Genomic DNA, 12,193 nt, shown 5'->3' on the forward strand with positions numbered 1-12,193 from the left:
ATCTTCCAGCATAGGGAACTTGACACCATTCTCGCAGTCCAAATGCTTCATCTCCAACGAAAAAGTAGGGAATATTTTCTCCTCCTGGAATGATGGGAGAACTTTTGGGAAAATTAATTTTTCTTGCCTCTAAGATACGTCCTAATTGCGAATCCTTTAAAATTCCACCGTCCGAAGAAGATCCATAAGAACCAATGCTAACATACAAAAATCTGTAATGAGCATCAGCGATACCAAGGAGCACAATACTGAAATATCCCTTGTAGCACCAGTAGAGGGATCCACTATTATTTGGTGCTCTGATTTTTGCATGTTTACCATCGATGGCACCGCATGTGTGTGGGAAATTCCAATTGACGGCAAATTCATCAGAAACCGTTTTCCAAGTGGATTCTGTTAGAGGAGGAAACGCATAGTGGGCTAGATGAGCGTTTAGCAGAACACAAACTTCTTGGATGATCTTGCATACTGTTGATATACCAATACGGTAGCAGGTAGCCAGAGTAAAGTAAGAATCTCCTGTCGCCAGAAATCTAGGCAGGTGTATTAAAGTGTTAAACAAGAAAGACGAATTATGAGTTCAAATCACCTGAGAGTCACCATAAGCCTGAGTTTTGCACTTAGCGGTTCACGAACTACTTATTTTCTTTCCAAGACTGGTCTCAGACGTTTCAGAATCCACTCAAACTGGTCGCAATCCATTCGGAAGTACATAAAATACCATTCAGGATCTCGATTACTCATTTCCCGGACCAGTGTCTCTTCGTGACCAAGATGCTTTCTCAACCTTAATATGGGACGAACCCAACAACTCTTCTTTCTTTTCCTTTCACTGTCCTCTATTTGCATATCAAGCAATTGAAGATACGCTCTGATTGATATTTCACACAATTCACGAAGGTTTCGACTCATTTTTATCAATTAGGTTAGATATCAAAACAAAAACAAACAAATGTCAAAAATATTCGAATTCAAAAGTGGGCTTTTTGCAAGCTTTTATGAATTGAGAATTATAAAAATCTGAAATTTTTCTCAATGGAAATGGCCCATTAATCACAACATTTTTCTTTCAAAGCTTCAACAATTTTTCTTTTTCTCCTCACCCAGCATTAAATTGATCGAATCTTACCTTGTTGGTAGGACGCAATCAGTTAAATTAGAAGGACCTATTTCTTCACCTTTACCTCTCTCAAAGGGAATTGGGCAAGGGTCCGTTCTCGGACCACTGTTCTTTTCCCTGTATATTAATGATCTTGCTAACACTCTTGGTAATCATAAATATCATTTCTATGCAGATGACTTGCAAATTTATTGTTTTGGCAATAATAATGCTCCGGACGTCTGTTTCTCTGAGGCAAATTGCCTCCTAAGCTCAGTAAGTTGCTGGGCTAGTTCTAATGAACTGCTCTTGAACCCTAAAAAGTCCCAAGCTTTGATCATCTCGTGTGGGAGATCCCGTCCTTCTCCTAGTCCTCTTAATCTCAATGCTGAAATTATCCCTTACGTCCATAAGGCTAAAAATCTTGGAGTCATTTTCAACGATTATTTGGCCTGGGACGATCATATCTCCTACATCAGTAGGAGAGTGAACTTTTCCCTCTATACACTTAGAAGACATCAATTCTTCATCCCTCAGGATATTCGGCTACTTTTAGTTCGTGCCCTGCTCCTTCCTCTTTTTTCCTATGGTGCTGAGTTATTTTTCTCGTGCGATAAAGCCTCGCTTCGGCGACTGACCGTAACTTTTAATAATTGCATTCGTTTCATTTTTTCACTTCATCCTTACGACCATGTCTCTCATTATCATACTGTAGTATTGGGGCAATCTTTCCCACTCTTCCTGCAGTCACGAGCAGTCGATTTTTTATGTCGGGTGCTTCAATGCGGTCAGCCTGGTTATCTGGCTGAACTACTGCAGCCGGGCTCGTCTACCAGGTCTTCCTGTCTCGTCGTCCCCAGGTCGGGGAGCCGCATTCTTCATTGCTCACTCTTTGTCATGGGGGTGACTCTCTGGAATGAGCTACCCAGAGAGAAGAGGCAGCGGCTCATTCGATCCTTCATGTCGTCTTGACTTCTTTTCTTTGGTTTTTTTTTTCTTCTCTTTTTTCTTTCAATTTTGTACAGTACATACTTTTTGGTTTTTGTTTTGCTCAGATGGCTTATACAACCTACGAAGGAGCATTTCCAACGTTTGGCTCTGGAGATTGGTCACCAACACTAAGACGGCGGTGGACGCTAACCTTATTTTAAACCGTTTATAACTCTTTGTGCTTTCAAGAGAACTTTTCTCAATAGCACTCATTTTATAAATAAATAAATAAAATAAAATAAATTACAGCCTCCTGAGCTACGCAAAAGAGCAAGGAGACTTTCTGAACGATTCGGAAAGGCTTCTTCCTCTAGGCTAAGCTCTGCTACAAGACAGTGCTTGGACACACATTAAAAGTATCAGACATACATATTACAAGATTATTAAAATCGGTTGAATAGTTTCGAAACTTAACACTTTACTTCTTATTTGAAAACTTTGATGACCTGGAGTGCCATTTGCGGTCGATTTGTGAACTTATCTATACGGTAATTTTATAGGATTTTTCGAGATCTTTCGATTGAGTATTAAATGATTAAATTCGGTTGATAAATCTCTGAGATATAAGGTTTAAAGTTCTGACATTGAGCCTTTATGTTTCAATGTACTCCTATACGCATGTTATGCATTGTAAAGACATAGAGGCCATTTACATCGTCGCATTAGATTGAGATTTGTTTAATTTTTTTCGGTGTAAACGGCAAATCCAATACGACCCCTCGTATCGAATTGGATTGGATTCAACTTGTCCCAAATGTCCCAAAAATTTTCGGAGCGCGCGAAGCGAAATTCGGAGTACATCCCAGTAACGAAAGAGTTTTGGGTTCGAAAAATTTTGACGGTGGCGACCCCCCAATTTCTTCAGAGCGTGGTGGTCACCATCAAAAACTAATTTAATTCTGTGCGGTGGCCACCAATGCGGCGGCGCTACGGTATTTTCCCCACATTCACCACCAAAAGTTCGGTGTTTGTACAGTAGTACGACGTGTAGGACTCTGTATAGTACTTGTGTTATGGAAAATTTGTACAGCGTGACACAAGACGTTCCTGGAACTTTGTTCCGGATTCGTCTGTCAGATGGCTGAATCCTCAGAGTTGTGATTTTTTTATTAGTGAAAAATGATAAATTAGTGTTTTTTCAAGCAATTGACCAGCAGGATTCCAGAGAGCAGTACAGGTACGTGATAATTTGATTGCAATTCTGTAGAGTTTTTCATTTTTTACGTCTTAAAAACACTGAAATATAAAAGTGACGCTTAGTGAGCGTCCTTTGGTTTTTGGGGCTCCCAAGGCAAATTTTTTTTATAAAATATTCTTGAAGAGTCCCAAATTCAAGTTAGTAGTGCTGTTTAATAAGAAAAAAAATATCTGGGCAGTAGATGGAAAAAAGGTTGCATTAGGAAGCTCTAACCTCATTCTAATTCATTTTCCATCCGGAAGCCTTTTTTGGGCCCCACATTCAATTTATAATAAGGTGTGAGAATTTCCTCAATCTCCATGGATAAGTGTATTGGGTTTAAAAAGGATTTCTTTGATAGGATTTTTTCTTTAATTTTTTTAGGGTAATTTAGGGCAACGTGTTTTCATTTCTCAAACACTTTCTGTCCGGAAGTATCTTTTCTAGGGTTTCAGATCGTAATTAAGGATGAAATAATCGTATTTCCTCAATCCTTGTGGATCTACGTGTTATGTTTAACCCTTTAAGGACGAAATACTTTTTACTGACCGAAAATGAACAATGAAAATGAAACCGATAATCAAAATCAGTGACACGTTTTACATCTAACCTTGTAAAATCTAACAGTCTGATTCGGTGCATTTTTTACCTCTACATGATAGGGACAAAAATAACCTAAAAAATCAAGAAATTTTTCTGACGATACCAATGAATGATAATTGTCACTCTAATGAAAAATATAATGTATATGAGCGTAGTAACTTTCTATTCACAAAAGGGTTTTGCTTAAAAAAATTGGAATATAAAAAAAGTAATTTGAAAATTGCTCAATTTTGAGCTTAAATATAGCAAATAGCTGGACATTTGTAAAAAATATCCTAAATTCCTACAACTTTAAAAAATATGATACTCTCATGAATACAGAACTACGGTGCGCTTCCAATATTGAAACCATCACAAAAAGACAGCACTATTGTTAGAAGATGTGGTCTAACAAACAAAGAAAAAGAAAAGTAACGTTTTTGCTTATATCAGCAAATTATTTGAGGATCTGAAAAGCTGTTGTCGCAAAGATTAAAAAATAAAAAATATAAAAGCCGTACTCACTATGGCGCTGTTATCTTGTAATATCGTTATCTCGTTATCTCGTTATGTTCTCGTAATGTATTTTATAAATGAAAAATTATAACAAGATAACAGATTACGGAGATTACGAGATAACAACGCCATAGTGAGTACGGCTAAATATATGAATTTTTCGTTTATATCTTTTCAATTATGTAAAAGTAAATAAATATTTAAAATAAATGTCTTCACCATTTTTAATTATTGCTGAGATATTTCATTTAGGTCTCAAATAATTAAGACTAAAAAATAAAGGCCGCCAAAATATGAATATTTCAAAATTTAAAACTGTGAGCCTAGGTAAATGCTTGACGTAGACTGAAACATAGAGACGTTCTGAAAAGGTCTTGACATCAGCTACAACATAGTAAAATTTCAGCCCAATCGGATGAGTTACAGGTGATCTTATAGATCTCATGCATCTTACCCTTAGATTGAAGATCTTCAATGTCGTTTATTATTAAAAATTGTTGATTTTTTAATATTTATCAGAAAGTGCAGTCACCTGCACCTTATCTCAAATGTAAGCTTTTTCTTAATTTTTTACATAGTAAAATTTTATAAAATAAATTCTAATGAAACAAAATCCATTCACTAACAACTGAATACAAATAATTTTACCCGTGACATTAGCTCTGAAAAATACGACCGATTTTAGTGTAAATTTTTCCCTGATTTCGTACACATTTCACGAGATATCTCCAAAACTACGTAGGTTGCCAATTTGGGGTTTTCGGTTGCCTATTCAATATTAAGTTGGCTTTTATTTTGGATTTGTATTTTTTGTTAATTCATTCTACATTGACAGAAAACAGCTAATAAACCCAAAATTTTTTTCGGCGTGCTAGAAACATATGGGAAACATAGGAAATGTCATGCCTCTGATTTTACCCATTCACTCCCCTCCTTTCATTTTAACTTTTGAAGAGTAAAGTTAAGAAATAGCGAAAAAAGGGCACAAACATTAAAAAGAAATAACTTTAGGTAGTCAGGAAAAAATATTTTATCTACGGGTCACACGGGTGACCCAATCGTCTTTAAAATGTTAAAAATAATTTATTTGATAGTTTTTTCGTTATTTACTTTTAATAAGAGAATATTTTTATATGGGATTTTTAAAACTATTTTGTATCATCGTTACAGAAAAACTGGAGTGCACCGAGTTAGCACTTATTGAGAGCCAGCAACTATAAACTTACGTCAAATGACGAGAAGGACGGACATAAGCGGTTAGGAAAACATCGGCAGAAAACATAATTTCTAATTAATTTTAATAAATTTTTCAAATTTTCTCGATTTTGTATGGTATTCGCACTTTCACGATTTAAGTAGCACATTTTGCATTTGGGTATATTGAGATGGCAACCCTAAAACATTATACTTCTTTCGTATTTTAATAATTAATATTTCAAGTGGAACTTTTTACAAGTATTTAGATTGGACTGCTCATATTTAACACATAACTTTCGTTCTAAAATATTTATTTTTTTTGTTTTTATTTCTATAAGTAACTTAATTGCCGTCACTTATTGAGATACAGAAATGTCATTTCCTGGACATATTTTCTGTCTTTCCCTATGTTGTTTTTGCGTTTAAATGTAAATAATTTTATATTATACAACTTTCTAAAACATAACAAAAAACAGTTTCTATATTTGAGAAAAAAATGAATCTTTGATGCAAAACATGTTATTTTAGCGCGATACGCCACTCTTATTCTTAGAAAATACCAGTATTACACATAATATTTCTGGAGATTTGACTCAGATTTTTCACAAATGTGACACTTTGCATGGATTAATACAAGAACACTTTTTTTTAATAAAATATTAATCAATAGTTAATTATTATTGAAAGAAATTGTTTTTTTGTGCCTAATTATCATCTAATTTTTATCACTAGAATGAATGAAACGCCATTCTTTAATAATCTTTTTAAGAAAATCAACAAAAAATATTTATGAAAATTTAAAATTAGGGAAAATGTTCAGTATAAACCTTTTTAAGATAAAACCGGATTTGAAATGTACACAATTTTCTATCTAATTATGTAATGAAAAATTAAAAAATCCCAAAAATGCTCAAAATGCCACTAAAATCGCGAAAGTACGATATAAATAACATAAAAATTTGTAATTAAATTAATTATTTGTATTTTATAAATTTAAATGCAAATAAATTTAATTTTAGTATATATTTTAGATTTATTATTAAAAATACGGTTAAAACCGGTAAAAAACCGTTGGTCAGTTGAAATTAAAAAAATGTCGTTATTTTAAAGTTCAAAAATTGCGAATTCCCCACAGCATTTTCACCACTCAACCCCGAACAAAGTTCCTGGAACGTATTGTGTCACGGTCATTAAAATTTCCATAAGGCAAGTACTATACAGAGTACTACTTGTCGTACTACTGTACAAACACCGAATTTGCGTTACTGGGATTTGACGTTTAACCTAACCTTAATTTTGTGTTATTATGGTGAAAAAGCTAAGCACAAAATAAAATATTCAGGTCTTTTTGTGTTTGTACGCGAAGATATGGGCGACGAAAAGGTTAAAAAGAAGTGGCAAACCAAGGAGACGAAGCTCCTTCTCCAAATTGTGCATGAGAAGGAGATTGTGGCGATGATGGACTCCAAAAAATTCCGCAACCAAGAAGTGTTTGCGGAAGTTGAAAAAGAGTTCCTTAAACAAGGATATCAACGTGATGTTAAGCAGATTGAAATTAAATTTAAGAATCTTAAGCAAGAGTACAACCGAATCACCAGCTGGAACAACACGTCTGGCAATCCCCGTCGTGAGCATGAGTTCCAACAAGAATTGCACCTTATTTTCCTCAATAGACCGAGGGAAGTTTTTCATCAACTGCATGGCTGTGAAAGCACCGAGGAGGAGAGCACTGGTAATTCTTTTCTTTTTATAAAGAAAGCCTTACGTTGTAATGTTTTTTTTTTTTTTTTTAGGAAAAAACATCATGCAGAATCCAGAAGATGTTGATGATGTAGCAACTCCTCAGACATCATCAAGCTCTTCTAAATTGAAGAAAAGAAGGAAGGAGAGTGACCTAATGGCTGCTACCAAAGTTTTTCTTGCTGCACAAAAGGAGTTGTTCGAAAAAGAAGCTGAAAGGGAGGAGAAAGAAAATGAAAAGGATAGGGAACTTCTCCGTAAGTTCCTCGAGAAATAAATAGCGAATCTACGTCATCCGTTTAAAAACCATTTTTTGATATACCTAAATGTTTCGTAAAGGTTTCTTTAGAATTCTGCAATTATCTGAAATATATTTGACCTTTACAAACAATTAAAGAAAAAAAAAACGGAAAACAGTAAAAAAAAATCTGTACTACATTAATTTGTATTTCGATATTTCAATACATTTTTTTGGAAAATACTTGAAGTAGGGTGGAATCACCAGTTCTCGCCAGTGTCCCACTTGTCGCCACTTACATTGAAATCGCTATTTTTCGCAATTTATGAAATAAATGAGTCGCAATTTTTTTGTATTGTTTCTGCTTCTACTCATAGAATCGAAAAATAATAATTATTCGTTTTGGATTAACGATTTTGATCACTTTTTAGAGCAATATTTTAAGCAAGTGCATCGAATCCAACATCTCTTACCAAATGTACTAAGTGTCGTCAAATTTTCATCAGGCCAAAAATACCTATTTGGGTAAATAATTTGTCTATTGAATATTTAATTGCACTTGTGGAATACATAAAATTTGTATTTAGTCAATTAATATTTCATTTTATAATTATTTTTGTATAAAAATGAGGCATGGCGAGAAGTGGTAATATTCTGGAGTTGATTTTACCACCTGTCGCCATATCTTTTCAATAGGCGACGCTAACTTCACTTCGTACATTCTCAGTTGTCAAATCTGCATTGTTTACTTTCTGCAAAAGCCCCATAATTTGATTTCTCAAATAAAAGTGAAGAAAAATCATTTAAAGAGAGTAATAATAAAGTGATCACAAGAAAAGAGAAATGGTGAATGTATTCTTTTCATAGCATTGCCTAAAATAACCGAGTGTGGTTCTATTCAAGTGGGTGGCGAGAAGTGATTACAAATTTTTCAAAACTGGCGAAAAGTGGTAAAAAGTGGCGACGAAATGGTTATTTTTGCATTATTAATAAAAATCAGTTTTTTAAGTAGTCCAGCGTTATGTTCTAGGATTATTGTTTTCACGTATCTAGAGCCAATACATCTAAGTAACTTTGTGTCAAATTTGACTTATCTTGTAACAAGGATTCAAAAGTTATGATTAAATGAATTTAATTTTTTCCTAAAAATGGCGATAGCCGGTTATTCCATCCTAATGTAATCCACTGGTAAATATAAATTAGTTAGATGAATTAAATGTTTGAATAAGATAATTCAGCAAAGTGTTTCGAATAATTGTTCCATCCAAGGAATCCCTCTCGTGAGATTGATATCTTGGTGGTTCAGGAAAATCTTCTAATTCTCTAGGAGTAGGAATCCAATCAACTTCAAATTCATCATTTTCATCTTCGACGAAATTGTGTAATGTGCAGCAAGCTGCAACTACCTGAGGCATAAATGTGTAAATTATGTCGCTCCTTTTTAAGAGAATTCTCCATCTTCCCTTCAATCGACCAAATGCAATTTCTACTGTAACCCTTGCTTTGTTTAAAAATTTGTTAAATTGGTCCTTATCCGCTGGTAGATTTAAACCGTAAAAGTCCTTCATTAGCCATGGAAGATGGGGATACGCTGGATCTCCAACTATAATATATGGAATATTTACATTATTCAATTGAAAACTACTTTCCGGAATAAGTTCATCATGTCTTAGAAAGAGAGATGAATTTTTGAAAGCAAACGCATCATGGCATGATCCTGGAAACTTTACGCTAACGTGTATAAACTTAATATTGTGGTCTAATGTTCCTTGAAGTATGATTGAGCTGTAGTTTTTTCGATTCATAAAATCTTTTCGTCCTTCTTCTGGTGGTAAAATCGGAATGTGACTTCCATCAACTGCTGCTATGATTTGCGGTAAGCCACACATGTTCTTAAATTCTTCCGTTGATCTCCTACATCGATCATCATCTGGCATACGAATGACTCTTCTCATTAGTTTCCTGTTAATGCATTTTACTACTCGGTGAAAATAACGGCACACCGTGCTCTTATGCACACCAAATACGTCTCCAACGACTCTGTATTCTGCACACCTAGCCAATTTATAGAGGGTGAGCGCAACTTGTTTCTCAGGGGATACAGGAACACGAGTAGATATAAAATTTGGTAAATGTCGCAAATCCTCCTGAAGAAGTTGAACTAACTTATTAAAGGAAACTCGGGACATCCGAAACGCAGCTTTAAATTCTTCCTCTGGTGTTTCATCTCTGAGCCTAATCCACGCAGCATCGGTCCTGGGATAAGCCCACACTGTTCTAGTCCTTCTGCTTCGATAGCTCAAGAGAAAGAGCTTAAAATATTCGAAGAGAAATAATCTATAAAGAATATATCGTTTTATCAAAATTCATCACATTTTAGATATCAGTAAATATTACTTGATCCTTTTCTTATATTTCCTCTGCTTCAACTTCCTTTTCAACTGCCTTTTCACGATAAAGTATTTTGTGATACTCCTCATCACCAATCAATTTTTGCGTGGAAACTCTTAAATATAACTCAACAATCCACAAGTTGAAGTTGAAAATATTATTTTTAACCTCACAAAAAATATCATCCCGCTAAAAATCCAATTCAATCTCAACAGTACGATATAAACAGACAAGATTGGATTCGGATTTTGGGACAATCCAATCTCAATCTAATGCGACGATGTAAATGGCCTCATATGCATTCATTTAATATTTTTTTTTATGTTGCAATTTATTCTTTGCCTTAAAGAAAGACAATTAAAATGTGTACATTTCATATAAGAGATTGTTTTTTCTTCTAAGAAAATAGTTTTTTCGCTCTAGAACTTTTCCCCGCATGGTTTAGAACCTTGGTCCGGGAACAAAAGTTGCTACCTATACCATAGCCTCCTATTCAATGATATAGGTATCATTTGTGGTCGCACCATACACCACTTTTGCCCATTGTCCTTTCAAAAAAAAAATAAAATATCCATATCCATATCTTACCTTAACGATTGTCTTGGCAAATCGTCGCATGTAGCGCTTCCATATTTCCGGATCTGGACATTCTAACTTGGAAACAACATCAAAACACTGCGTCAACTGCGTAAAGACATCGACAACGGAATTGGAGAACAGAGCATGTTCGCTGCTTTTCTGAAACTAGGAGCCAAAAGAAGGAAAAAAGGGTATTTGATCGATGATTTAGTTGTGAATTAATGGAAGGGTGGAAGTACTTACGCCATCTTTCTTGTCCCTATTGAAGGCCCCATGGAGATATTCAAGTGATACATCATCATTTTCATTGAGCCATTGCATTACAAATGGTTCAAACCAGGCCGGATATTCGGGTACTGCACCTTTATACGGTGGTACTTCACGTACATAATTTGTATAGAGCCACTTTACTTTAAAATGGAGATTCATATAGGCTGATGATTTGCATAGACGATGCTGTTCATGCTCTTCCAATGCATATTTCATATCAACAGCAAATAAACTCCACATTGTTGCTGCCGATAGTTGACCAATATTCAATTCTTGGGGAAATTGATTGAGTACCGTACCATAACTATTGCGATCTTCTTCAATGACACTAACAATAAGTGCTATGAGTTTATGCCAAAAATCAACACTATCGAGCTTTGGACCATGATCATCTGGATCACGTTTTGCCTCATTTGGATCAACTTGAAATTCCCGATTGTACAATTCATAGCAATTTTCAAATAGAAATTGATATGTTGACCTTAGGCATGCTTTAACGCAATCCTTAACAACTGTACTAGCTCTTGGTGGACTACTCAATTCTTGTACTTTCATACGGAAAAATGTAATACTTGTTAGGAGATCAACAGTTGATTTGAGATCCATTAATTTTTCATAACTCGATGCTGGAAAATTATTACGATACATCGATAGATCAATTCTTAGTGAATTATGTAGTTGATCGAGTAATTTAACAAATTTTTCCTTGCCAAAATTACTTGCTGCAAATCTATCACTAGCCGAAACGGCTGATGATGCTGTTGTATGGGCATAATATGCATTTATATTAGCCAATAGTGTACTCATAACAGCTGGTACACCAGGACATAAATATTTTGTTGACAGGCAGTGAAAATGTGTCATAGCTTGATAAATATTTTCTATACCATAACGCATAGCAAATTCATCGACAATCTCTTCAGGTATCTCATCAAAATACACCTTCCATGCATCATCACCCTTTATAGCTGGCAATTTAACCATTCCTGTATTCTCTTCGCATAAATAGTGAAAGAGATTCTCATGAAGGCATGTATACTGTACATGATACGGAGCTACTTTCTCTTCACCTAAAAAACAAACACACATAACCTCAAATAAATACCCATCTTATTTTTATCCAAGACACCCCTTTACCTTTTATCTCAACCGATATGTGCAGTCTTATGGCACCCGAGACAGCAGATTTATCCGTTCGCTTCTCGAGATTGTACCATACATCCATTTCACCGCTAAGTGTTCTAACCTCAATGATTGTCTGACCCAGGAAATCATCAGATTCACGTGTCAATTTCTGCCTTAGCTTCGATTTCAAATCATTATCCTCATCCCATACCCTCACCTTGATGCGATCAGACGAATTGTGGCATTCACTGACAAAAAAACAAACAAACAAAATAAATAAATAACTTTG

At 34.8% G+C, this 12,193-nt stretch overlaps 1 protein-coding gene across 2 annotated transcripts in view; it reads right to left on the reverse strand.

Moving 5' to 3' along the window:
• Positions 1–12,193, reverse strand: part of LOC129808790 (protein unc-13 homolog B) — an 80,157-nt gene that overhangs the window by 12,482 nt on the left and 55,482 nt on the right. For both annotated transcript variants that reach the window (XM_055858647.1, XM_055858646.1), the window contains 3 exons: positions 11,917–12,152; positions 10,753–11,849; positions 10,519–10,674 (listed from right to left, as the gene is read on the reverse strand). In XM_055858647.1, coding sequence (XP_055714622.1) covers positions 10,519–10,674; positions 10,753–11,849; positions 11,917–12,152 — 1,489 coding nt within the window. The remainder of the gene's footprint in view (positions 1–10,518; positions 10,675–10,752; positions 11,850–11,916; positions 12,153–12,193) is intronic.

This window comes from Phlebotomus papatasi, chromosome 5, assembly GCF_024763615.1.
Source record: "Phlebotomus papatasi isolate M1 chromosome 5, Ppap_2.1, whole genome shotgun sequence".
NCBI classification, from domain to species: domain Eukaryota; kingdom Metazoa; phylum Arthropoda; class Insecta; order Diptera; family Psychodidae; genus Phlebotomus; species Phlebotomus papatasi.